Source organism: Hypanus sabinus, chromosome 16 (assembly GCF_030144855.1).
Source record: "Hypanus sabinus isolate sHypSab1 chromosome 16, sHypSab1.hap1, whole genome shotgun sequence".
NCBI classification, from domain to species: domain Eukaryota; kingdom Metazoa; phylum Chordata; class Chondrichthyes; order Myliobatiformes; family Dasyatidae; genus Hypanus; species Hypanus sabinus.
This window is the reverse complement of record NC_082721.1, coordinates 32,687,493-32,714,680: the sequence shown is the minus strand read 5'-3', so window position 1 is coordinate 32,714,680 and position 27,188 is coordinate 32,687,493. Positions and strand designations below refer to the sequence as shown.

Sequence of the window (27,188 nt, the reverse complement as noted above, 5' to 3'; positions counted from 1 at the left end):
ACTGCCAAGAGTCTTACCATTAATACTACATCATATTTGACCTACCAAAATGAACCACCTCGCACTTATCTGGGTTGAACTCCATCTGCATTTCTCAGCCCAGTTTTGCATCCCATCAATGTCCTGCTGTAACCTCTGACAGCCCTCCACACTATCCACACCACCACCAACCTTTGTGTCATCAGCAAATTTACTAACCCATTCCTCATCCAGATCATCTATAAAAATCATGAAGAGTAGGGGTCCCAGAACAGATCCCTGAGGCACACCACTGGTCACCGACCTCCATGCAGAATATGACCTGTCTACAACCACTCTCTGCCTTCTGTGGGCAACCCAGTTCTGGATCCACAAAGCAATTGTCCCCTTGGATCCCATGCCTCCTTATTTTCTCAGTAAGCCTTGCATGGGGTACCTTGTCAACTGCCTTGCTGAAATCCATATACACTACATCTACTGCTCTACCTTCATCAATGTGTTTAGTCACATCCTCAAAGAAATTCTACCAGGCTTGTAAGGCACGACTTGCCTTTGACAAAGCCATGCTGACTATTCTTAATCATATTATGCTTCTGCAACTGTTCATAAATTCTGCCTCTCAGGATCTTCATCAACTTACAAACCACTGAAGTAAGACTCACTGGTACTAACCCTGTATTCAAATTTTAATTTTCGACCTCTTCTTGTCTAGTTTAACTAGTAGGACTCTATTTCATTTACACAACTGGTGCTGAAATTTAAAAATCACCATTCAGTAGTTTTAAGGCAGAATTTTGCTTTTATTAATAGGAACTGAAAAGGAACATGTGCAATATTAATCCATAGCAGGCACCCAAAACCACAGTAATTAAAACTCCACACAAGCTTCCTGCAACAAACTACTTGTTTGAAATTTTCAAGTTTAAATTTTGAATTCCTGGCCTTTGATTAGAAACTAAATGTAGAAAGTCAAAAGCCCTAAATTTGGGAATAGACGTTGATTTTCTGATTGCCCAACATTTGCTCGCTGTAGCTTATAACTATCTCACTGCCTCAGTTGCTGGAGATGCATTGCCAGCAAGTGCTCAGTTGTGTGTTTCCATAACACCCGAAAGCATGAAAGCAATTGCTCTCTGTGCACACGTATTTCACTTCATTGCACTCTGCAATATACCAAAACAAAGTTATCAAAGTTGATGCTTTAAATGCTTTACTAACTCCCCTCCCTCTTTCAAACTGGGAATGGGAACAAGTCCTTTATGTTGTTTGTTCAATTTTTAAAACAGAACACAGAATTCCAATAGATTCTCAAAAATGACTATTTATGTATTTGAATTAATTTAAACTTAATCTAATTAGTAGTACAGCAACAGACACTCACACAGAAAAGTTTGGCAACATGTTTATCCACATACATAGTAACCATGCACAATCAAGTGGCAATATGTATTTACAAAATGGATTTGGTTAACAGTATACAGAATATATTAGTGCCATGGAAGTAACAGTGTGCTCTAAATCATTAAGAGTCAAATGTTTCAATGTGTCAGTCATAGACAGGCATTTTACTTTTACCAGGTGGCGTGGGAGAAAGAAAGAAGAGGGCAGCTGGTAGGGAGACGGTACTGAAGTGGTCATCTGTATTTTCCAGGTCACCAAGCTGGTGAAGCTTTCAAACAACCCCTATATAAAGAGCAAACCTATGCTAATCATTCTGTGGAGTTCCCCGTAAAGAAATGGGCAATGACATTGCAAACACCACTCTCGGTAGGGATATGTCCTGTTGTTCGAGCACTTTTCTTGGGTGAAACTAAGGACAAGCTGAATCAAACAAATATGAAAAATGTGCATGATTTGAAATCTGTCCCAATACAATTGGATATTGCTTTCTTCCAACAAGATACTTTTCATTCAATCCTCATGCCAAGAAGTCCCCCCCCCCACCCCAACCTGAGCATGCAAATGCAAGGTGCAATTGCTGACAGGTTTTATGGATATTTACATGCTTCAGGAATGTCAGCTTTTAATGTACTCGACTACTGACTACTCAGCAAAGCAGCACTCATGGTTGTACAGCTACATTATGTTGCAGCAGAGAGGCTACAATTTAGTTAAACTCAATAAATCTCATTATTGACAGCTGTATGGAATAGAATAAACTGTTTTTCTTTGAAAAGATTCAAAAGCAGAAGATATAAATACTTTAACAGGATAAAAAGGCCTTATCGCTATATTAAAAAAAAGTTCCACAGTTTGAACACGTTTCAGTTTGGATCTTTTCATACTGAAACTTTCAAATATAGAAGCATAAATATGCACAAGCTCAAACTTGCTCATGAAATATGTAGAAGGGGCATGTGTTTCTTTAGTCTTAAAAAATATGTACATAAAGTATTGCTCAACATACTGTAGTCTTGAATGTTCTCATAATTACAAGCAAAAGAATGGATGCACATGCAATGTAGTCACATTAAAAGGGATATTCCATCTGCAGAAAGGAATGTGAACTTTACTGTTACAACTTTTGGATGGGATTTCATCAATCACGGGACAAGACAGAAGCAATTACAACACTACAATGCACAGGCAAGAAAGAGTTGGAAATTGGGAGGGTTAGCTGAAGCACATCACATATTCTGGCAACACTGGAGTTTATTGGATTTTTGCCCATCAGTTGTCGGTGGTACACTGATGTCTACCACGTTGTTACCAGGCGATTCATCATGAGCTGATCGATCAGAAATCTGTTTCTGCGAAACTATGCGGTAAATTTCTGGTTTAAGAAAAAAAATTATAATTTTATTAAAATATTTACTTCATTTTTTAAAATGTAGAGTTCTCACATTCTTAGCTATAAGTTCTCAATACCACAAGTTTTAAAAATATTGTTTTGCTTGAATTGAAAAAGTGCAGGAATGCAATTAAATGGATTCACACAGGAATTTATGCCCATCAGGTCCACATAATGTACCCTAGTTTTAAAAATCTGCCTTTTCCATTAAGGTAAGCAAAAGATCAGCCCGGATCACAAATGCAGGCAGAGCCTGGTTTTATTGAAGAAATTTTCCTTCTAAAATAATGTGAGAAATCACAGGCAAACACCTAATATGCAATGGTACAGGGATTTCAATTAATTTTTCCTAAAGAGTCAATGCTATAACTTTAAATCCTTTAGTGCCAAACTGAAAACTGAGCCATACAAGTTCATTTTACATTAGGCTGTACTTACAGTTGGTATAAAAATTGGACATTCACTATTCAAACCTAGGTATTGTCTGTTGCCAGCACCATGTTTTTCTCTGCTTACTCTTGGGTGGTGAAAGAGGAGCTGCCAGTGTAGAAACTTTCACACCAATGCTTTTACTGAATTCTTAGAAAAACCAAACTACTAAGAGTTAATGAATAAAAACAAAATGCTGGCAGAACTTAGCAGGCCAGACAGCATCTATGGGAGAAGGTAGAGACGACGTTTCAGGCCAAAACCCTTCATCAGGAGTGAAGTAACATGGGATGGTCGAGGGGGGATAAGAAGTGGGGGGAGGGATGAAGTAGAGAGCTGGGAGGTGATAGGCTGAAGGGAAATGGGCTAGGGCCATGTTGGAAAATGCTTGGTCATGCACTTTGGTAGTAGTAAAATAAATATGCAGATTATTTTCTAAATGGTCTCAGGAAAGAGGAGTGTCCATATAAAACAAGAGATGTGGAAAAATTTCTTTAGCCAGAGGGTGGTGAATTTGTAGAATTTGTTACCATAGGCAGCTGTGGAAGCTAGGTTGTTGGATGTATTTAAGGCAGAGATTGATAGGTTCTTGATTGGACATGGCATCAAAGGTTATAGGAAAAATGCCAGGGAGTGAGGCTGAGGAAGGGATAAAAAAAGATCAGCCATGATTGAATGGCAGAGCAGACTCGATGGGCTAAATGGTCTAATTCTGCTCCTATATCTCATGGTCTTAATTCAGTCTTAACTTTTGGAAACACTTTTCAGATCTAAAATGACAGGACTGAGAAATACAGGCCAATCCAGACATCATAGTCAAGTTTCTTCCCATTAAAAAGTTTATATTACCTGTAAGAATATTTTTAAATGCTTCCTCTACATTTGTTGAATCCAGTGCAGATGTTTCAATGAATGAAAGATTATTTTTTTCTAAAAATAAGAAAAAAAATTAGTAAAAGAAAAGGCATAGCATGTTTAGAGGAACATAATAAATTCACCGGCTATGTCGATTTTCTGAGTGATTTTTATACAAACCCTAGAAACCAGAGTATACAGTCCATGCAGCACCCAGTCCAAGAGTAATCACGACCAGTCCATTCTTTTCCTCATTTCAAATAGCTGTCCAGTCTCAAAATTGTTCATCAAATCAGCTTTCACCACTCTCTCTAGTGATAAACCTAAGAAACCCTTTAATATCTTTAAGTCACTTAATCAACTTCACCTGCCATCTTTATGGATTTCAGTATAAAACAGAAGTAGTCTCTGCACAACTTTACTTTTCAATACTATTTTACTATTCCTTCTATAAATTACACAAATGGAATTTAACTCAGACAAGTATGTGGTTCTGTTTTTTGATAAGTTAAACCAGAGAAGGCCTTGCACAGTAGATAATAGGGCCATGGTAAATGTAGAATGGAAGAACTTAGGGGCACAGTACACATCTCCCCAAAAGTGGATACAGGTACAAACTTTTGAAGGTAGTACTTGGCATGTTTGCCTTTATCTGTCAGGGCATCAAGTATAAGAGGCAACATTTTATTACAGTTGTAAAGAATGTTGGTAAAATCACAGTAGGAATACAACATGCAGTTCTGGTCACCTGATTATAGGGAGGATGACATTCAGCAGGAAATAGTACAGAAAAGATTCACAATGATACTAATAGGCCTGAATTATAAGGAGAGACTTGATGGGCTGGGACATTTTTCCTTTAATGTAGAGGTGGAAGGGTGGCTTTAGTGGTTTATAAAATCACAAGGGGCATAGATGGGAAAATGGTCATAGTCTTGCCATTGCAGAATCAAAAACTATAGGCCATAGGTTTAAAGTGAGGGGGAAATGGAATCTAAGTGGGAGCTCTTCCATATAGAAAGTGGAGGGTGTATGGAATGAGCTACCAGTTGAAATTGGTAGAAGTGGGTGCAATTAAAATATTCAAGACATTTTGGTGTATGAAGAGGAAAAGTTCAGAGGAATATGGGCTAAGTGCAGGAAATGGGCCTAACTCGAGAAGACAACTTAGCATGAACACTTTGGGTTGAAGGTCCAGTTTCTGTAATGTACAACTTACTCCTCTACTGGAAATCTGCCAGTTCTCCCCGTTTTTAATCCCGTCATCTTGACTCCCAATATCCTCTCTTTATCCTACCTTTACTATTTGCAGATCATTTACAAACACAAATACTGCCAGCTCCTGATACCAAAGTCTAGGTCATAAAGAACAATTATCCTCAACTGCTGTTCAAGTCCATCTAACTCATCAGCATAAAATTAATTCTGAAAAGGACCAACACTAAATTCCAAAACCCATAAGGAATTAAGAAAGTTAGAGCAATCATTATGTTATTACAAAATTAGTACTAAAGGGAAAATAGCATCTACAGCTTGAGTTGACTAGTTGATGGGAACAACATCTTGTTAAAGGTGTGTAGTGGATTTAAACATTTTTGTAGTAATAGTTAAACAAAATAATATCAATTTTTTTGGAGAAAACCTTATTCATATATCAGTCTCTACTGTTTAGTGCTGCATATTTCAATAGCTACTATAAAAAGCTGCAAGTGTGTACTGAAAGTGTTCAATAAATCCCAAAGATCTAATCAGTGATTAGCAGTCCTTTTGGAAGTGCACAAGCTGGTTGTATACAGACTTGTTCACAAAATTTAAATAGGACTACACTCTATGTACTGTCAATAGGCTTGAAACAAATACAAGAGGCTTTGCAGATGTTGGAAATCCAGTGTAATGTAACGTAATGTCACGCACGCGCACGCACACAATGCTGAAGGAACTCAGCAGGTCAGGCAGCATCTATGGAAATGAATAAATAGTCAGCATTTCTCAGACCTTTTATCAGGACTGATTCAAGCTTATTGATTTCTTTTCAGTAGGCAAGTTACCAAAACCAAACACAATATTTCACATTCAGCTTCACCAATGTTTTATACAACTTCAATATAACATTCCAACTCCTGTACTCAGTGCACTGATTTATGAAGTTAATGTGTCAATAACTCACTTTATGACTACCTACCTGAAATGCCACTTTCACGGAATTATGATCTGTATTTCCAGATCTTTGTTCTAGCACACACTTCTAAGCCCTACCATTCACTGTGCAAGTCGTACCCTGGTTTGTCCTCCCAAAGTGTTATATCTCACACTTGTTGCGTTAAATTCCATCTGCCCTTTCCCAATTGGTCCAGATCATTTTGCACACTTTGTTGGCTCCTTGCCACTCACTACATTGCAACCTTTGTATCAACTGCAAATTTAATGATCTAGTTTACCACATTACCAACTAAACCATTAATATGGATAATAAACAATGGATCCAGCACCAAACCCTGTGGCACACCACTCCAGGCCTCCAATCTGTGAGGCAACCACTTCTCCCACTAAGCCAATGTCAAATCCAACTGACTACTTCATTCTGAATGCCAAGTGACTTAACCTTCGGAACCAGCCTCCCATGTGGAACTTTGTCAAAGGCCTTGCTAAAATCCACGTAGACAACTACTACCACCTTTCTTCCTATGTTCTTGGTAACTTCCTCGAAAAAGTCTAAGATTGGTTCAACAGACCTACCATGCATAAAGCCACATTAACTATTCTTAATCGGACTCTGTCTATCCAAATATTTTTATATCCTGTCCTTTAGAATACCATCCAATAATTTATTCATGATTGATGTCGGGCTCACTGGCCTATCATTTCATGGTTTTTCTTAGATCCTTCATAAGCATTAGTAATCACTAGTAATCCTTCAATCCTCTGGCACCTCACCTATGTTTAAGATTTTTAAATATCTCTGCTAAGGTCCCTACAATTTCTGCAGTGGCCTCCCACAAGGTCCGAAGGCACACCTGATCAAGTCCTGGGGATTTATAAATCCTAATTCATCTCAAGGCAGTAAGCACCTCCTCCTCCTCCATAATTTGGAATAGGTCTATGACCTCACTACTCTTTTGCCGCAGTTCTATAGCTTCTGTATCTGTCACCCGAGTAAATACAGATGCAAAAAATTCATTTAAGATCTCTCCTATCTCTTTTGGCCTTCAAGCAGAATTGGCCACGAGGAACAATTCAAGAGGGATTTCATCCCTTGCTATCCTTTTGTTCTTAATATAGCCCTCCAAAGCTCTTGAGATCCTCATCTTCCTTTTCTGCTAAAGCAACCTTGTATCTTTATTTAGCTCTCCTGACGTCTCTCAGGTTCTCTTACTTTTCTTACACTCAAGCACCTCATTTAATCCTAAATGCTGATACCTGATATACACCTCTTTTTTTTTTAAACTAAGATCTTAATTTCCTTAGATAATCAAGGTTCCCTAAACCTGTTAGCCTTTTTTTTCTTAATTCTAACAGAAACATACAAATTCTATCCTCTTAACATTTCACTTCTGAAGGCCTCCCCCTTATAAAACTCATCTTTGCTGAAAAATGTCGCATCCATATCTCCCAGATCCCTTCTGATGCCAAAATTGGCTTTTCTCCAATGTACAATCTCAACCCAAGGACCAGTCCTAATCTTCTCCATAATTATCTTGAAACTAATGGAATTATAACTAGATCCAAAGTGTTCCCCTACACACACTTCCATCACATTGTCTGTCTCATTTCCAAAGAAGAGACCCAGTACTGTGCTCCCTCTAGTTAAGATCTCTACATTTTGATTATAGAAGCTTACCTCAACACATTTAACAAACTCCATCCCATTCAGTCCTTTACAGTATGGATGTCTCAATCAATGAGGAAAATCAAAATCACCTACTATCACTACCTTCAATTTCCTACAACTGTCTATTACCTCGACACCTTTGCTCCTTTAAATCCAACTGACTATTGGGAGGTCTATTACACAGTCCCATTGATGTGGTCATCCCCTTTTTCATTCCTCAGTTCCACCCAAATTGCCCCAGTAGACAAACCCTCCAGTATGACAAATCTGAGCAAAGCAATGACCTTTTCTCCTGATGAATAATGCCACTCCTCACCCTTTAATACTTCTCCTCCTCTCACTTCTAAAACAAATGAACCCACAACATTCAGCTGCTCGTTCTGCAACCAAACCTTATTAATTGCGACAATATAAAATCCACATGTTGATCCCTGCTATGAGCTCATCTGTCTGACTTACAAAATTCCTTGCTTGAAATTATCCCATCGTGTTCAAGTGAAATAAATGCAACTTAGGAAATTAGTCCCAACATGCTCAACCTTCTGCTTTGCATCTTTGCTTGTAGGCTTCCCCACGTCTACCCCACTTGCTATCCTGACAACACCCCATCCTGACACTTTGCACCACACCCCCTCTTCTCATTTTCTTATAGAGAATTAGGATACAACTCCACAACTACTGGCTCATTGGTATATCACAATTTAAGCTCTGAAAGGCACAAGGTACTGAGTTAAGCAACCCCAAGTAACTTCACTCTCCAAACATTCATCTCTGTAGGTAAAATTGGACAAAGATTATGTACCCAGATTCTGCAGTATTAACCTCTGGGCAGGTTGTAGCACTTTTCAGTGCAACCCTGTCGCAATTAACTTAAGATGAGCCTCTCACAGTGACTTTTATTCCAGTACAGTTCAAAACTGCCAAGTGTCTGGATGTTATTCATTTATATCCTTACCTGCAAAGGCCCGTGCCTCATCCGTTGGCACAGCTCTCAGATGACGAAGGTCACTCTTGTTCCCAACCAACATAATGACAATATTGTTATCAGCATGATCACGCAATTCTTTCAGCCACCGCTCTACATTCTCGTATGTTAGATGCTTGGCAATATCATACACCAGCAGGGCACCTACAGCTCCACGGTAGTACCTGAGAACACAGATTACACCAGTCCTTATTTCTGTTCACCTGGTGTAGACTGCACCCTTCTATTTTGTGGACTACGAAGAATTCTGACAATTTTAGTCAACATTGATGTTTAGAAAGCTTTTGTTCATGAGATATATAGTGAAGGTGATGTGGAGATGGAGACAGGTGGGTGCATGGAAAGGAAGAGAGATATTGTTTGGGAAGACTGCACTGAGGTTTGGGCAGACCAAATACAGGAAAAGGTCAAAGTCCGCATGCGAGTTTAAGTGAGAAGCCATAGAAGTCAGCAGACTTTCTTAATATAAATAAAAACATGAACAGTTGTAGACATTTCCTCTCATTTCTCTTTTAATTTTTACTTATTTTTTTATAAACGTTGTTTATATTTTCGACATCTTACTTAACATTTTTCACCCAGTGTTCTGTGCTTCTTAGCTTTCTGGAGCTGATTTTAACCTTTTTCCAGCTTTCCAAATAATTCATTTAGAGGCTAACAAAATCATTTACTAGCTCTTGATAGTGGCAGTTGTATCAGCATGTGGTACTGCCTTGAATGCTCACATACTTCTATGTTCCAGTAAACAATCATTACACAAAATGTAATAGGTATTCTCCTTACAATGGTCACATCTGATTGTTTTATAATTGCTATAAATTGACTACATCTAGAAGTGAAATACTTACGCTGAAGTGATGGCACGGTATCGCTCCTGTCCTGCTGTGTCCCAGATCTGTGCTTTAATTGTCTTTCCATCTACTTGGATACTCCTGGTGGCAAACTCAACTCCAATGGTGCTTTTACTTTCCAGGTTAAACTCATTGCGTGTGAACCTCGACAGGAGGTTGCTCTTTCCAACCCCGGAATCCCCAATTAGCACAACTGGCAGAAAAAGCACATTAAACATTTAAGTGTTGCAGTTCAAGAAAGAAAAAAAAATTGGTGAAAGACTATTTTCCTGAGATCCCTGCCAACATCCTGACATTATGTCTTTTCTTTCATTGATCCCACATGGTCAAGTCTGCCAATCACATTTAAGCAAGCTGTTAAAGGGTAGGTTAAAGTGAATGAGGAATATAATTTCACTGCTGCAGACTGTACTGTTGTGTTAACACATTTCCCAGGGAGAAGCTGAAATTTGCTGAAGCTCAAATTTTACTCAAATTCTTCTTCTGCACAACTGGTTTTAATGATAATTTATTTGTAACTTCCATCAGGTCCTAATATAGTTATAATCTGAAAGATGAAATACATTAGCTATCTACATTTAAAGTTTAAATAGTTTATTTTATGGCAAGTACTCTGTGAGGATGAAATTGGATCTCCCAATAACACTGGCCTATTCAGTAATTAAGTAATAAGGCAAACTGTGAAAATAATCACTTGCATTTGTGTGGCACTTTTCACTAAAGTCTAAAAGAACATCCATAAAATTAGAATTTAAAAATGCTTCATTTATTTTTCAAGACACAAATGGTTATGAAAGCTAAAACTTGTTAGGAAATTCTCCTCCCCTGAGTTGAAGAGGTTCTGTGAATTCTAATCTCTCAGTCTAACAGTTGTGAAGCCACGATTGATCTTTGGGTTTTTGTGGTAACTACATGAAGTCTGCAGCAGGGTTGACTACTATTCTCTGCCATACTTATGTAATACTTGAATCAGTGCATGCATCCCCAAATTAAGTAACCTTTGTAAGAAGATACAAAAATAAAGTCGCTTACAAAAAGTCTGAATACTAAAACTGAGTTAAAAGGTGCTCAACAGTCAAGTAGTCCAAGTTTGATAGCAAAGCACCAGGACAAGTTGTAAACTTGACATTGAAACAGTGCAAATGAAACAGTCCAATTAGGCAAATCTTATCTTTCTCTTTACTCTCTTGTTTTTGGTTTAACATTCTGAAAGCAGACTTTTTTTGGGGGAATGTTAGGGATTATAACCATTTTAAAATGTGTGATGAGAACCACGTGGGTTTCCTCCCACAGTCCAAGGACATACTGGTTAGTGGGTAAATGGTAATTGCAAATTGTCCCGTGATTAGGCTTGTGTTAAATAGGTGGGTTTCTGGGTGGTGTGACTCATTGGGCCAGAAGGGCCTGTTCCACACTGCATCTCTAAATGAACATCACCAATCCTACTGAAAATTGTAACAAGCTTCCTTCTTGAACCGCTGAGGTCTATCTGAGTACTTCAAGTATTCCTAAAATCATGCTTGGCAAGAAGTATCAATACTTAGATCCAGTGATGAAGAAAATATAATACGCAAGCCAGGGAAGTGTGCAATTTGACTGGGAACTTGCCAATGATGGCATCCTCATGCTTTTGCAAAGCTCATGCTTCAGTACCACCTCAAAACAAACACTTTCCATAAGTCCAGAGTGCCAATTCTAGCATACAATGACATCCATAAAATAATACATTCAGTGAGAGTGACAGATTGACTTTCATTTTTCTAAAATAAATATTCAAAGACCATTATGAACACTATGGTTCCACAAATGTTGGACTTGCAGAAATCAGGAAATTCAGAAGGGATTCCGAACAACTTTGAGCCTTCTTGACCCATCTTCCATTTCAATAAGCAAAGCGCAGCCGGTGAATTTACCTTGATCTGTGCCGATTTCTATTTTAGCTGCATTTTCATGCGCTATTTTACATAGAACAAAAAGCAGCACAGGCTAATCAAGTGCAAGATAATTTTATACAGGAGTTTGCTCTATAGTTCTTTCCCCTGATTGTGCTAATCAGGCAAACTAATCCAGAAATCTATAAATCTTTAGTTCATAATTACTGTTTAGATAGTGTTTAAACATAGGAAAATGCTCATCTACTGAGCTCAATTTATGACTGCTCTGTCCATTTAACAAATATTTGAATATAAATCTAAATACATTAACAATTATGAAGTTACCTGAATTAATATTGAATGTGAATAAGTATTACTGTTATGCCTAATAAATCAAGATAATGTAATGTTCTAAAGGCAACAACATAAATGGCTAGAGAAAATGTGTACCTTTCTCAATATGGACCACTTGATAGGAAAACAACGCAAGGCCCAATTTGCAGGATAATCTAAATGTTACCAAAATTAGTTAGATTTTGCCACTAATATGTAATACCAATGCCATTTGAGATTGAGATTTGAAAAATGGTTGGCAGCACAATATTGATAAAGTCTTTAGAGAGGTCAACAAGAACAGTTGACTGGTGTGGCCTTCAATAGGGAGGATTGTGGCAAAAAATACAGATGAAAAGGGTTATTTAATAATGCAGAATAATTTCTATAAAGTTGTTTATTTTAAAATTAAAATTATAACCTGGTTATACATACTTTTCTAGAAACAGGTACCTAGAAATCTTCAACATTTGAAAGTCAGATTGGGTACAATAATCAAAACAAGTTTTAGAGCACATCAATATTTATTTGAATATTTATAACCAAACATCTTAATTCCTAGTTTTAGCACAGCACAGAAGTCATTCTATTGAGGAAAAATATGCAAGCCTTTGAAAAAATGCAAGTTAATTTCAGAAAGCAAAAATTATTCAAGATAACTATACTGAATTGGACTCAAGGAAATTATTTGTTTGGTCACCATCCAATCCCAGTACATAAAGTCAAACTTGAATCAAATGGTTCCAGAAAGAACCTTGCACTTTTAAAATAAAATTACTACAACATAAGCAGATATTTGTGGTGTAAAAATTGGAAACAAGAATATCAGAAATAGGAATTTGTCATTCAGCTCCTGCTCTACCATTCAAGATTATGATGAACTGTGTATTTCAGCTTCACTTTCTTGTGCCAACCCTGTATTCCAAAAAGAGAGCAACTGAATGAGATTGGTTCCTCCACAACAATAACATAGAGACCTCTTCTTTCTCCCTAAATCCTGTTGAATCAAAGTACCTGCACGATTCTCAGCTTTTAATTCTTTCCCAGAATAGTACGTGTGGAATTTAGAAACTTTCTCAATATTGAGTTTTTAGATAATCAGATTGATGTTACAGCATATTTTAAAATGTGAATACAGAAAGGGCATTAGGCGCTTTGAAGATCTTTTCATCGATAATCATTTTGTAACTGTCGAACAATTGTCTACAAGGTTTAGCCTACCTAATACTCATTTCTTTAGATATCTTCAAATTAGACATTTTATTAACCCCTTAATATCAAACTTTCCTGAGAAAAACTTTGTGGACTTGTTTCTTTGTATAAACCATTGGGCAAAGATTTAATATCTACAATTCCCAGTAAGTTAGTGACCTTGAGACCCTTTGTTAAAATCAGAACTGCTTGGGAGCAGGACTTAAATATTTCTCTGTCTGATGAGGTTTGGGATTCAATTCTTAAATCAGTTAACTCAACTGCTTTATGTGCTCGCCACTGCCTTTTGCAGTTTAAGGTTGCACATATGTCTAAAACTAAATTATCGTGGTTTTATCCTGATATTAGTCCCTTTTGTAAAGGGGGCGAGGCTTCTCTTATTCATATGTATTGGGCCTGTCCTAGTTTGGAGAAATTTTGGAGAGATTTTTAAAAAAAAACTTTATCTCATATTCTTAATTGCCATTTAGAACCTAACCCTCTGATCGTTCTTTTTGGCACTTTGGGTGAAGCTGACAAGCATTTCAGTCTGACTAAACATTGAACATTATCTTTTGCATTTCTTTTGGATAGATGGTTAGTTCTTGTCAGTGGAGAGATGTTGCCCCACCCGCTCATTCTCAATGGCTTAGAGATATTACGTCCTGCTTACACCTTGAAAAGATTCATTATTCACTTCTTAATTCTGAAGAAAGTTTCATAAGGTGTGGGGATCTTTTCTTGAACATTTTCATAATTCCTCTTTAGATTAAAGACTTAACTTTTTTTTGTACTACAATCCCTTACTTTCAGCTTTTCTCCCCCTCTGGTTAAATTTTACAGTTTTTTTTTGTTGTGAAATACATTATAGTTTAGGTAGTAGGCATTTTTTTAATATTTACAGCTCTGGTGACAAAGCTCCAGAGTGGGAGGGTGGGGAGGATACTAACTTTATACAATTTCATTTTGGGTGCTTTTTTCTGTATTGTTATGAATTGTATAATAGACACATTTGTTTAGCACTCCATTTTGTTGGCAGTTTTTTCCTGTTGTAGTGTAGAAACGTATAAAAAATTAATAATAAAAAATGTCAAGTAAAACTAGTCTTTACTTTCCCATTTCAATGACAAATATCCCAATCTAATGCAGTTAGCAGAGCTCATTACTTCAACCAATCTTCCTTTCATCATCCAATTTACAGATTTAAAATCTGACTATGCTGGAAGATGGTTTTTATAACACAATGTTGTCTAATCTTTTTTTAAAAAATAAAACATTTTAAATAGTGAGAAGGAAACTGTTCAAGTGTTTTAAAAAACAAACTAAAATTACTTATTCTTGTTATAACTAGCTGTTACTGCTTTAAGATTTAACTTTTGTCCAATTGGAGAATAGCCTGTGGAACATGAAAGCTGTGCAAGGGCTCGGCTGGAAAAAGTATTGACAGCCATTTTCAAAAAATGTTGCTGCAGGATAAAAAGGTGCCTTTTTAGTAGCTCGTGCTGTTTTTCTAAACCTGTAAACGTTCTTGATTGTAGATTGGCAGATTCCAATGGATGGACTTCAAATTGATAGCATAGAAAAAAGTTACAAAGTTAGCAAACTATCAAGGACCCTCATGTAACTGGAAACTCAATCTGCCAACCACAAATATGTTTGGAATTTCACAGTAGTTTTTCCAAAGACAATATCACAAAGATGTAGTGCTGTCAGGAATGACTCAGATAGAAACAGGCGGTGACATCTGAGATTTTCAACATTAATAGGACTGGTTATAGAAAACCAATTTTAGACTATTTACCTCATAATTTTACATACTTGATGCTTTCTTAAAATGCTTCACGTTACAAATTACTCCCACACTTTTGAATAGGAACAGGGCATACATATTTGATACACTAGTTAAAAAAGACAAGTTTTTTTGTAGATTGTAGGTTAATTTGAAAATTAGATTTAATTGATAGAAATAATTAAACTCAGCATGCATTTTTTTTAAATGGAGATTGAATTTATACATGCACACCATGGCCCATTATCTGAGATTAGTTGGAAACTACACTATATCAATTTCCCTTGTGTTAAGGCACTAGATTCTCCCTGGTTGAAGGACAGTATTTCAGTTTAAACTTCCTTGCTCTTCAGGATAATAAATCAATTCTATGTTTTCCTGGGAGAACAGACAAGGTCACAGCTTAACCACTCAACTAAATTGCAGTGGACTGAAGCTGCGGCAAAGGTTATACAGTTGGAACACCTAATTCCAAATAAACTAAATTAGTTGCATGCTAACTTTGTGTATGGGGAGAACCAGATCACTCTGTACTGAAGCATTCTGTAATTTCTTCATTTAAACAATTTTACTTTTCTATTCTTCATACCAAAGTGGATAACTTCAAATTCCTACATTATACACAAATAATCTCTTCAGAGGTGGTGATACGTCTCTACCAAAGGAAGTGTAGGGTGCTCCTTCCCTCTGCTAGCCTGCAGGTTACCTTTGGGCAAGGTGCAGCACCTGCTCAGCTTCCCCCCCCCCCCCCCCCCCCCCACAACTGATCAGGATCACATGAAGTCATATGAGCAGCTGGTGCATATCACAAGTCCTGATTATGCAACCACTGAGGACACGCAGACAACCTTTCAGGAGTATTGATGATAATGGCTTGGGGGGAGACATGTCTTCTAAAGATACTGCCCAGAGAAAAGCAACGGCAAACCACTTCTGTAGTAATATTTGCCAAGAACAATCATGGTCAAGACCATGATTGCCCATGTCATATAACACAACACAATAAATGAACAAATGGATCTCTTCAGACTTTTTATGCATTCATCACAACATACTTTCTCATCCATGATCAGCAAACTCAGTCTCTTTCTGTAAGAGATAAAGTAGTCTGTAAATAGTTTAAGTTACAGTACTAATCCACTGACCAATCTATATTAATAGACAATCCCAGAAAATTTATTTTCTATAATAACCTTATGGGATGTACAGGTGACCCCCATTTTTCGAATGTTAACTTTACGACAGTTCGCTGTTACTAAAGACCTACATTAGTTATCCATTTTTGCTAGCCGGAGCGTTTTCGCTTTTATGAAAAAAGGCAGCGCGCACCACGAGCAGCCATGCTCCTCCCCCGGAACTGCATCCTAGCTGCCGTTGCTTAAACACGTGCCTGTGAGCATCTGTGCTTTATCTTGATTTATTTTGTGCATCCATTAGCAAGATGAGTTCTAAGGCCTAAAAGAGCTCGTAAGGGTGTTACACTTCACATAAAACTAGAACATAATTAAGCGTTTTGATCGTGGTGAATGAAGTAAGGACACTGTCCACACGTTGAACTTGCCTGCATCTGCCATTCACACTATTTACACGCAGAGAGAAAGAATCTTGTAAGCTGCCGATGTTACTGTTGGTTCTGCTAGTAGCAAAGTGGTCTCTTTTAGTCGGCATTCAATAATGGATAAAATGTAAAGTCTACTGCTTGAGTAGATTGATGGGTGTACAAAGCGTGGTGTTCTATTAAGTTATCTTGTACTTAAGGAGAAATCAGTCAGTCTTTTTAATAAGCTGAAACAGAAAGCACTGGACAATGGTGATGAAAGTGTTGCAAAAGTGAAATTTAAAGGTAGTCATGGGTGGTTTGATCGGTTTCTGAGGCGAGAGCAGCTTCATAGTTTAACGTTTACTGGAGAGTGCGCTTCAGCTGATACTGAAGCTGCCAAAAAGTTCCCATTAATAAAAATAATTACAGAAGGTGGTTATTCATATAAGCAAGTGTCCCACCACTCCAACCTCCGACGACTCAGCCTAAAATATCATTATCAGTGTGCTCACTGTCTTCGATTCCAACAAGTGAAACTACACTGTATATACATTATTTCTACTTTACATAGGCTGTGTATTTTTATGCGTTATTTGGTATGATTTGACAGCTTCATAGCTTAAAGGTTACTGGGAAGAGTGCTTCTGCTGAGAGCGCTTGCATGAGATTTTCACTATGCTAGACAGTGCTGCAATGATTGCAGAAAAGTATTTCTACTTTATAGAGGCTGTGTATTTATCATATCATTCCTGCTTTCACTATATGTTACTATTATTTTAGGTTTGGTGTTATTTGGCATGATTCTGTAGGTTATTTTTTGGGTCTAGGAACGCTCACAAATTTGCCCCATATAAATAAATGGTAATTGCTTCACTTTACAACATTCTGGCTTACGAACCATTCCAAAGGAATGCTCTACCTTTGGATAGTGGGGGAAATCTGTATTTAAATGCTTTCGGAAACAAACACAGTATGTCTACCCTGCCTATTATATCCACAAGAATTTGTCAAAGCATTTCCTTTTCCATTGAATTTGTTGCCACTACAAGACTGTATGATGATTATTTAAAAAAATCTCCATGCTGATCTTCCCTTAAAATGGGAAGCATTTCCCCTATTGGCAGATATCAGATTAACATTCTTTTTACTTTTGTGAATAGGGGCACTCCATTTGTGATTTTCTAATCGCTGGAATCTATGCAGAATCTAGGGCTTTTTTTGAGGGGGGGGGGGAACAAGAAAAACAGTTAATACATTCATTATCTCAGTAACCATTAATTTAAGATCACTCGATGAAAGTGATCCATTTCAGGACTTGATACCCTTTAGTTTACCTGTTAGCTTTTCCATCATGGTGCTTTTAAGCTCCTCTTTCTCTTTTGCTCCCTGATCTTTCATTGGAATACTTGTATCATTTTCTACCATGAAGATAATTCTTTGCCATTACCTAATTTCCCATTGTTAATTTATCAGTGCCATCTCTTAAAGTTTGTTCGCTTTTGCTTCTCATGTTATATTTTTACATTTCTTGTTAGTTTAGTTAAAATACTTTCATTTTAGTCATCTGTTGCTTTTCAAAAATTCCCACCACCTTCTTGCATATCTCTAATCTTTAGAACAATCCAAGCTTTTTCAATGAGATACAACCCTTCTCTTCCTTAATTAGCCACAGCTGAATCATTCTTCTCATCAACTGAACTTCTTAGTGGAGTAGAGGAGAATTATGAAATATTTTAAAATCTGTTGCTTTAATTTATCATCTTACCTTTGGTTTTCCTAGTCCACTTTGGCAAAACTTACCTATAATTATTTAACGTTTAAGAGTTCCAGAGCAAAGCTATTTGGAAAGCAATTAGGAAATTTACAGGATCACTCTTCTCCTGAAGAGCTTTTGGAATAAGTCATACAGCACAGAACAAGCCCCTTGACCCAACTGGTCTACGCCAAACCAAGATTCCCATTAAAGCTAGTCTTATTTGAATGTTACTTATTCATGTACATGTGTATCTTTTAAATGTCAATACATCTTCCTCAACCATTTTCTCTGGCAGCTCATTCCACATACTTCTATTTGACAGGGATCAATCGCTTTTGTATTGTAAATGACAAGAAAATTGCCACTTTCTCAGTTGGTTCCACAACAGGTTGCTCAAAGAATTAGTCTTGACTATGAAGACATACTCAAGGCTCTATTTGCTACATTGATTTGTGAAATAAGGAGATCAAAGTCATATTTATTGTACTATCTTTCTTGCAAGCCCTATTTCTTGTTTTCTCTGCTATACTGTTAGGGTGCCTGCAGCCTATTACCACCAGAGACTTTTCCCTTTTTAAAGAAAAATACAAAATTGCAATCTGATACTCATGGTCATACAATTGTACAACAGTGGGATGTTAAGAATGTGACTTCAAGGCAGCACTTGACTATGGCTTCAAGAAGCCCTATTAAAAATGGTTACTAGGCAACAAGTTAGAACAGAAGCCATAAATCTATACTAGAATATTATAGCTTGCTTCAAAGTGCAGTTGGCTCCCTGGTGCAACCTGTTACCACAGCCAAAATCCAGTTTGTGCAATAATCTTTGCTACAACAGTCCTGACAACTTAAAAAAATATATAAATTTTCTGGAACGAATTAACAGACTGACATACTTTATTGATCCCGAAGGAAATTGTGTTTCATTACAGCCGCACCAACCAAGAATAGCGCAGAAATATAGCAATATAAAACCCATAAATAATAAGTAAATAATGCCAAGTGGAAATGAGTCCAGGATCAGCCTATTGGCTCAGGGTATCTGACACTCCTAGGGAGGAGTTGTAAAGTTTGATGGCCACAGGTAGGAATGACTTCCTATGACGCTCAGTGTTACATCTCGGTGGAACGAGTCTCTGGCTGAATGTACTCCTGTGCTTAACCAGTACATTATGGAGTGGATGGGAGTCATTGTCCAAGATGGCATGCAACTTGGACAGCATCCTCTTTTCAGGCACCACTGTCAGAATCCAGTTCCACCCCCACAACATCGCTGGCCTTACGAATGAACAGACAGGTTGCCGCTGACAGGGATCAATCATTTCAGCCCTACACCAAATCATGAAACATTTTTCAAGGCAGTACCACAGATCCAAACATGTTTATCTTTCCCAATAATCTTCTATCCTTAAAGTCAGAAATTACTTTTACTGATAACACAATGTTGAATTCATTTCACAATGTCTCAGAAAGTGAAGCAATTTGTTACTGCACTCAGCATGCAGCAACATTCAATATACAGGCTGAAAAATGACAAGTGACATTAACACCACGCAAGTACCAGACAATAACCTTGAGATGGCCTACAAACTGCCCTTGCCATTCACCATGCATCATATTCTCCATCAGTGACCAGAAATTCAATGGGAGCAGCTGCATAAATACGGTGGTGACAAGAACAGACCTGAGCTGGGCATCTAGCACCAAACAATTCACCTGATACAGCTTTTCCACTTTCTACGAGATGCAGATGAGGGTGTGATTAAATTCTGTTATGGATGAGTGCAGTTTCAACAACACACAAGCTTGACGTCATCCAGGATAAAACACATCCTACCTGATTGGCAACCCATTCACCACTTTAAAAATTCACAACCTCAACCAATGTTGCAATGTGTCCCAATGACATAAGGCATTGTAGATGCTTGCCTAGGCTGCACCCTACAGGGTTAAGGGGTTGACATTTAGTACTGCAAGTAATGAGACAGATTAGGTGCATTCAGAATGTAGTAGTGTTTATATTAGGAGCTTTACGATACAGAGGACCAAATTTAAATTGGTATTTTCTCATCCCACACATAATCTTCCATCTTAGATGAAGTTGCAAATTTTGTTTTGCATTTAAACTCCCATTATTTTTTAAAAAAGCAACTAGGCTTCTGAAAAACAACAGACAAGCATATCCAACTTGTTCCCCTCTCTGACCTTGGGAATCTTGTTTAATATTTAGAACTGCACAATATCAACATGCACAAATCAGAATAGGGAAGCCATATATTGTAACCTAAAAGAACTATGCTCTGAATCTGTTCCGGTGCAGTTACTTCCCTTGCAGGCCATCATAAGACTTGAGGAAAAGTTAAGCCTATGCATAGAAGAAAAAAAAGTTGCCTTTTGCAAACTGTTCCACTTACCTATCCACGAGAAACTGAGCTGTGCTTTATAGCATGCTTCTAAATTCACCCGAAATGGTTCAACAGGAGGCAAAGATTAGAATACCCTAGATAGTAGTCGTCGTCACAATTTTTACATCCAGAAAAAGTCTTAAGATTTTAAAAATAACTGAAAAATGAAAGCAATGGAACTCTATTTTACATGCACTTTTAAACATATACTACCAGCAATTACAAACTAATGAAATGTGTCAGCAGTTTCTTATTTTGAAATTTAAACTTTAACTTCCTGCTAATTGGCTCATAAGAAACAATCCAAGGTTACTTAGAAATATTTACTCATAACTGGTACAAATAAAACAATACATAAAAAAAGATAATCTAAAAGTGCCTCAAAAGTGGCTGCCAGGTCAGGTAGGCAACCATTCAAGCACAGAAAATTTTTGTTTCTATTATTGTTAAAAAGCAGTAGTTAAAACGACAAACACTTGTATTTTTTGGCATATTTATGAAGCACAGAGCCTACTCGAAATATTAATGTTGAAATAAGATTTAAAGTTGTCACAGGGATACCATTATTTCTATCCCACTAAAAGGTATGGCACACACAAAATAGTGTTTTTTTCTTTTTGGGGGGGGTGTGAAGATAGTATTAATACTATTAAAGTGTATAAAAAGTTGAAATACAAGAATAAGGTATTGTGAAACGACAAATACGAAACTGAGGATCAATTACATGTAGGTTAACTCCTGTTATTTTATGGTACATTTTACGTTTTACGAGTTTGCTCAATACGATTAAGCCTCCTGTAGAGGCTTCATGTATTGGCACTAAAAGTTGTAATGCTTTAAAACAAACTGCTTTGGACTAATAAGATTTAACATTGTGGTCTATTTCGTTACATTTCCAAGTTACAGTTTACACAACTACAGAGTTACGACAAATTCGTTCAGGATTACAGCTCACGCCCATTATACCTGACAGAAGTCCTACTTCAACAGCACAGAATGGGAGCGAGAAGTAATGTAATACGTATGAATTACGCAAAAAAAAAACGAACTATTTCTTAGAAAAGTCTTGCGCCCACAATTGTTAACATACTTTGCGGACAAATAACTCTTTTTAATTAACAATTAAACTATAATGAAGCGATATGGGGATTCCAACTACTCGTTATGATTTAGCCAACCAATGGATCTTTTTTATTTCTTGCCGACTATAACATCCCCCACCCCGGAGGAGGAGGAACGAAGGTAGAGAGGTTTGTTCTAGGCTCCCCCTCATTCTCTTCTGCTAGCAAGTTAACAAACCTCCGATAAAAAAGAGAAAACTTGTTTGCAACGAAGCAGCTTTTTCGTGTCCTTTCCCCAGTTTAAAGACTCAAAGCCTAAGGCCTACATCTATTACAAGTAAAATGTCCAATATATTTTAAACGATATCATGGTTAATAATTCACTTACCTTTAAAGAGGTAATCGTATTCATCGTCTCTAGTTCCCATCTTAGCGTCAATTTAAACAGCGTCCACCAAAGCCAAAAAACCTGCAACAACCGCAAAAAAAAACCTTCCTTTTTTCGGCCTAGGCACAAGCCCAACCCCTAGCGGACAACCGGAAATTAAAATAAGCCCGCCCACTCCCTGGTTAATCGACATGGTAATAGACCAATCAGATTCAACAGACCATAGAAATTCTACCGCTGCGTGACAACATCCCATCTGACTGGGTGAAACGACTCCGTCTGGAAATCGTCCAGCCCTTTATTACACCGTAATCACTGATTGCATATCGGATCTATCAATCAAAGAAATCCTGACTGTTGATTGCGTATCTCGCCTTGTCATTCATAGTCATCCTCTCTACACACCTTTCCGGCGCGGATTTTTTTTCAATCATGAGCCGTCCTGCGCATCGCGGGTGATTGTGATGGAAGGATGGGTCAAATGAGACGTTGAACTGATCCCTGGGCATCGGCCCTTCCCAAAGCGAAAACTCTGAGGTAACGAAAGACAAATTATGGGAGTTGGATTTTTTACTCGAATACACAGAGATTGCTCTCTCCCGATGAGGCGGTGTGCGTCACAGTCATGGGATTGGCTTTTATTTTATGGTTAAAATGTCTCCTCAAATGGTCATTTAAACAGGCCTCCCTGTGAACTGTCACTCGGTTTGCAGCCTGGCATTTCTGCAAGGATCCTTCGGTGACAACTCAGGTGGAAGTTAGGCTAATCCTTCAGTGCTTTGGATAATTGATAAACTCCCGGTTAAATCTAACCAACGTCTGTTCCCTGACGAAAGTGTTTTGTGTCTAGACTAATGCTCCAGGTGAGTTGTCAAATGATATGGAAGCTTTAGGTACGAGCCACGCTTGATGACTGTGTAATCGGAGTCACCTCATATGGTGACATAGTTCATTTTGGCTTAGCAATTCTAGATTAACATGTTATTAAAATCTTGTAGAAAGGGTAATGATATCACTGCCATGTTTGTGTATAATTTTTTTTTCTTTGTTGGCCGTTGATTCAATTTTGAGACAGGATATTTTTTCATTATTCGCAACCTCATAGAATCTTAAATTTGGCATGTACTTAATGAAAAGCACAAACAAATGTTGAATCTATGAAATGAGATGTGGTTGAAATGCTCAGCAGGTCATGCAGAATCTGTGGCATGAAGAGCTTGGAATGATTTGTTTTCAATTCATAGTTGGGACTGAGAGTTGTGTTTATAAAGTTCTCCCTTCTAATATATTGACGAAGTTCAGAAAAACGTTACATAGATCTTTTATAGGTTATTTTTGATGAGTAGGCAAAAGAGAGAGATTAATTTATCTGCCCTTGGGAAATGGAAAATATGCATATGTTATGTGATGATTTATTATTCGTAACTTATTAATGATGTAGCATAAAATGTTCTTGGTTAACAGGGATTGATGTGTTTTTTTTTGTTTTTCCTTTAGTTTATTTCCTCTCACAGTGTACAAAAACTACAGTGAACTCTGAGGTCAACTGAAAAGGTCACTTGTATACGTCCAAAGAAGCAGGCAGGGACACTACGGACACTACCCACCTAGCAAACGATCTTTTCCAGAAGCTTCCTTCTGGAAAGTCTATAGGGCTATTAAAATAGAAACTGCGCTTCATCTTAGAATGTTTTTCACACAGGCAGTTAATCTGATCAACCATTCTTGTTAACCATCCCACCCCCTCCATCTATTAGCTCAGTCACTGCACTGCTCTGTAAGCACTTTATAATGCTCTTTGCATAGTAAATACATGACAGTCAAGATGCAAGTTTATTTGTCACATGTACATCAGAACGTACAGTGAAATGTATCATTTGCATTAACAACCAACATACCTGAAGTCTGCTGTGGGCAAACCCTCAGCTGATGACACATTCTTGGTGCCAAGATGGCATTTACATATTTCTGGATATTTTATTCCACATCCATTCTTGAACTCTGTTTAGTTTTGAATATGATTCTTCATTTGTATAATTGTTGAACATTGTTTTTTTTTGTTGCATGTTGCAGCAACACACCACAGCAAGTTCCAAAATAGATGTCAAAGTATACGGCAAATAAAGCTGGTCCTTGATTTCTTGGTCTGTATTTGATAATGCCTCCTATTGCACTCTTTCCTTTTTCTGGGAAGGATAATTTATAAATGGACCTTCTCTGCGTTTTCAAGAGATTATGACTGGAATTAGATAATGAATTGAGTAACCTTTTCCTCAAAACTTTGTTTAAGTAAATAAGATGACTATGTGAAAGTATTATGGGGAACTGTTGAAATTTACTAAGAGTTAATGAATGGCTGCTCAGTACCCAATTGCTTTTCTTTAATTAACCAGAGAAAGGCTTTGTGGTCTTGGTAATGTCATACTGTAAATCATTTGGAACTTCATGTATAGTAGTCGTAAATTTTAGTTGATATATTTATTTTAATCGTATTGAGCAAACTCGTAAAATGTACCATGAAATAAGAATATGTTGCTGCTTAAAACAAGTTGAATAATAATTAAGAAAAATATGTTTCCAGTAATAACCTGTGGAAAAATTGTTTCCACTTATAATTTGTAGTAGAATCGGAATGGAAGAGAGAAATATCTTACCAGTGTGTTATGATCTGGAGTGCATTGCTGACAAGTGGTGAAAGAATTTTGATTAGTAACTCTTAAAGAATTAAACATGGACTTGCAGGGCTGCAGGAAATAGGAGAAATTTGATAGCTGTTTTGAAGAACTGGAAGAAGCATAGTGTGCCAAATAGCTGTCTTTAGTGCTTTAGAAGGTTATAACAAAATAAGTAATTATTTTGTATGATAAAATCTGCAACTATTCCTTATTAAAATATTAGCTTTTAAAAGTTAGAATTAAAATAGCTATTTTTTAACTTAATAGGAAAATGTTAAGGTTCTAGAGATATGTTTATAAGCAAAATATCCGATAACCACTTGTATGAGTGCCAGTATGAAATAGATTTTCCATCAACTCTGTTCTATAATTTCTTTATAAAGGGAATTATTATGATTGTAAAATTCCTAGGTTTAAGAGCAACATTTATTATTGGCATGTATGTGTAGAAACACACACTAAAGTCTTACTGTTGTGGGAGAACTGTTTGGTTCTTGCCAAATAGCTGGTTAATAGGTTCACAAGTAAAATACAAGTTCAGTTTCCAGATTTAAGCATCTGTGAAGAGTGCAAGATTAAATAGCCTGAATGGACTATTATCTATAAAATATGCTAAGGAAATATAAAAAAAATCTCCATGATTGAGGTGGAGTTGTAACTCATGGTATATCTCAGTTCTTTTTCTTTCTTTAATTATGCATGTTTCTTCATTGGTAACATTGTATCTATCTCTTAATTCAACTCAGGATTGTATTGTATTTTTTAATATTCTCTATAAAACTGTGGCCTTTTTACCAAGTGACTGTTGCATGAACTGATATTAACCTCGTGATCCACTGTCATTGGGCTGCACTTTATTAAAATGGGCTTTCAACTGGATAAACATTTAATTAGCACAGCCATTCAGCACCTTTTTCTGGGTTCATTCTAGGCAAAGGATCCTTCATCAATCCTCCGTCTATCTGTAGGTAATTAAAAAGTTACTGTAGTTTTGATCAAATATTGTAAATGTAATAAAATGAGTAAGTTGCATCATAGAAAGAAGGTGCAATACAGAAATGTGATTTTTATTTAAATAATCAAATGCCATGGTCTCATCAAAGTTTAAAATAAATTTATCATCCAAGTACATGTATGTCACCATATGCTATCCCAAGATTTATTTTCTTGTGGTATTAACAGCAGATACAGAGATACACAAATGAATCAGTCAAAAACTACACACAAAGACGGACAAACAGCCAACATGCAAAGGAAGACAAATTGTGCAAATACTAGAAAAAATCATAATGATAGGGGTTCTTTGTGGCAGTACACGTATTACTACAATAACCAGGCAGTTAACACAAATGATCAAAAATACATAATAAAGGAGCAACAAATTCAAGATGGTAAATGCAGAAAAAGCCAAAAGAAACCAGAAACAATCCAAACACATTTCAGGATCCTGCAGCAGTTTACCTCAATCTGATGACTTACACAGGCACAATCAATTGGCAAATACTATTCACCACAATCTTGCTTTAAAAATATCAACTCAGAAAAGACTTTATACCTTACTATAAATATAAGCCTGATCCAGTTTTAGAATCAGAGTCCCACAAATTATATTACAACTGATCCATTATTACAAATAGGAGAATCCATAATAACCATCTGGATATAATATTACAGGATAAACAAGCATGGACAACGTAATAGATATAGCCATTCCAAATGCAAACAACTTACAGAAATTAATAAGTGAAAAACACCAGAAACATGCTGAATTAAAAGAGGAAATTGAAAGACAATGTAATAAACAGGGTATACGTTGTCCCGATAGTAATATCCAGAACTGGTATCATCCCAGAGTCTCTACACAATAGTATTAAACAATTAGGCCTACATAGCAATATTTATGTTGATCTTCAAAAACCACAATACTACACACCATTAGCCTAATCGGAAAGTTCCCAGCAATTGAGAAATGAGTCTGCTTGGCTATGCCCATACCTCAGGTTTTACCAGCTTGAGCTGAGAAAAAAATAGAATAATAATAAATAAATAATATTGAGGCCATGAGTTGCAAAGTCCTTGAAAATGAGCCATAGGTCGTGGAATCATTTCAGTGTTGAGGTGTGTAAAACTGCCCACATTTGTTCAGGAGCCTGATAAATGAAGGGTAATAACTGTTCCTGGAACTGTTGGTGTGGGACCTAAGGCTCCTGTACCTCCTTCTCAATACTTGTCCTATCTGCACCTTGAATGGATAGAATAAAATGAGTATTCCTAACATTTTAGTTATTATTGTAATTAATCTTGCATCAGCTGATCTCCCTCCTAAAATTGATTGTAAGAATGCCAGATCAATTGGAAATGATCTGCCAGCTCTAGAAATGCACATCAAGATTGAATAACAATGTAACTTGAGTGGTTACCATTCAAACCAAGATATTTTGATAGGATATGCAGAAA

General features: G+C 36.9%; 2 protein-coding genes across 2 annotated transcripts in view; one reads left to right on the top strand and one right to left on the bottom strand.

Annotated features, from left to right (window-relative positions):
* Window positions 1-1,280: 1,280 nt before the first annotated feature.
* LOC132406193 (ras-related protein Rab-11B) lies at window positions 1,281-22,213 on the bottom strand. Its single transcript, XM_059991513.1, has 5 exons — window positions 22,057-22,213; window positions 9,717-9,912; window positions 8,839-9,032; window positions 4,049-4,129; window positions 1,281-2,752 (listed from the first exon to the last, which is right to left on the bottom strand). The coding sequence occupies exons 1-5, from the start codon at window positions 22,094-22,096 to the stop codon at window positions 2,607-2,609; spliced, it is 657 nt and encodes a 218-aa protein (XP_059847496.1). The 5' UTR covers window positions 22,097-22,213; the 3' UTR covers window positions 1,281-2,606.
* Window positions 22,214-22,450: 237 nt separating this feature from the next.
* LOC132406191 (E3 ubiquitin-protein ligase MARCHF2-like) overlaps window positions 22,451-27,188 on the top strand; it is an 84,002-nt gene continuing 79,264 nt past the window's right edge. The window contains exon 1 of the mRNA XM_059991510.1: window positions 22,451-22,593. The gene's annotated coding sequence lies outside the window, so the exon portion shown is untranslated. The remainder of the gene's footprint in view (window positions 22,594-27,188) is intronic.

Excerpts from the sequence above, each read along its gene's own strand:
- LOC132406193 (XM_059991513.1), bottom strand. The coding sequence starts at position 22,096 with ATGGGAACTAGAGACGATGAATACGATTACCTCTTTAAAG. Across the intron at positions 9,913-22,056 it reads ATACGATTACCTCTTTAAAG|TTGTGCTAATTGGGGATTCC; the intron begins GTAAGTGAATTA and ends TTTTTCTGCCAG. Across the intron at positions 9,033-9,716 it reads TACCGTGCCATCACTTCAGC|GTACTACCGTGGAGCTGTAG; the intron begins GTAAGTATTTCA and ends CTGTGTTCTCAG.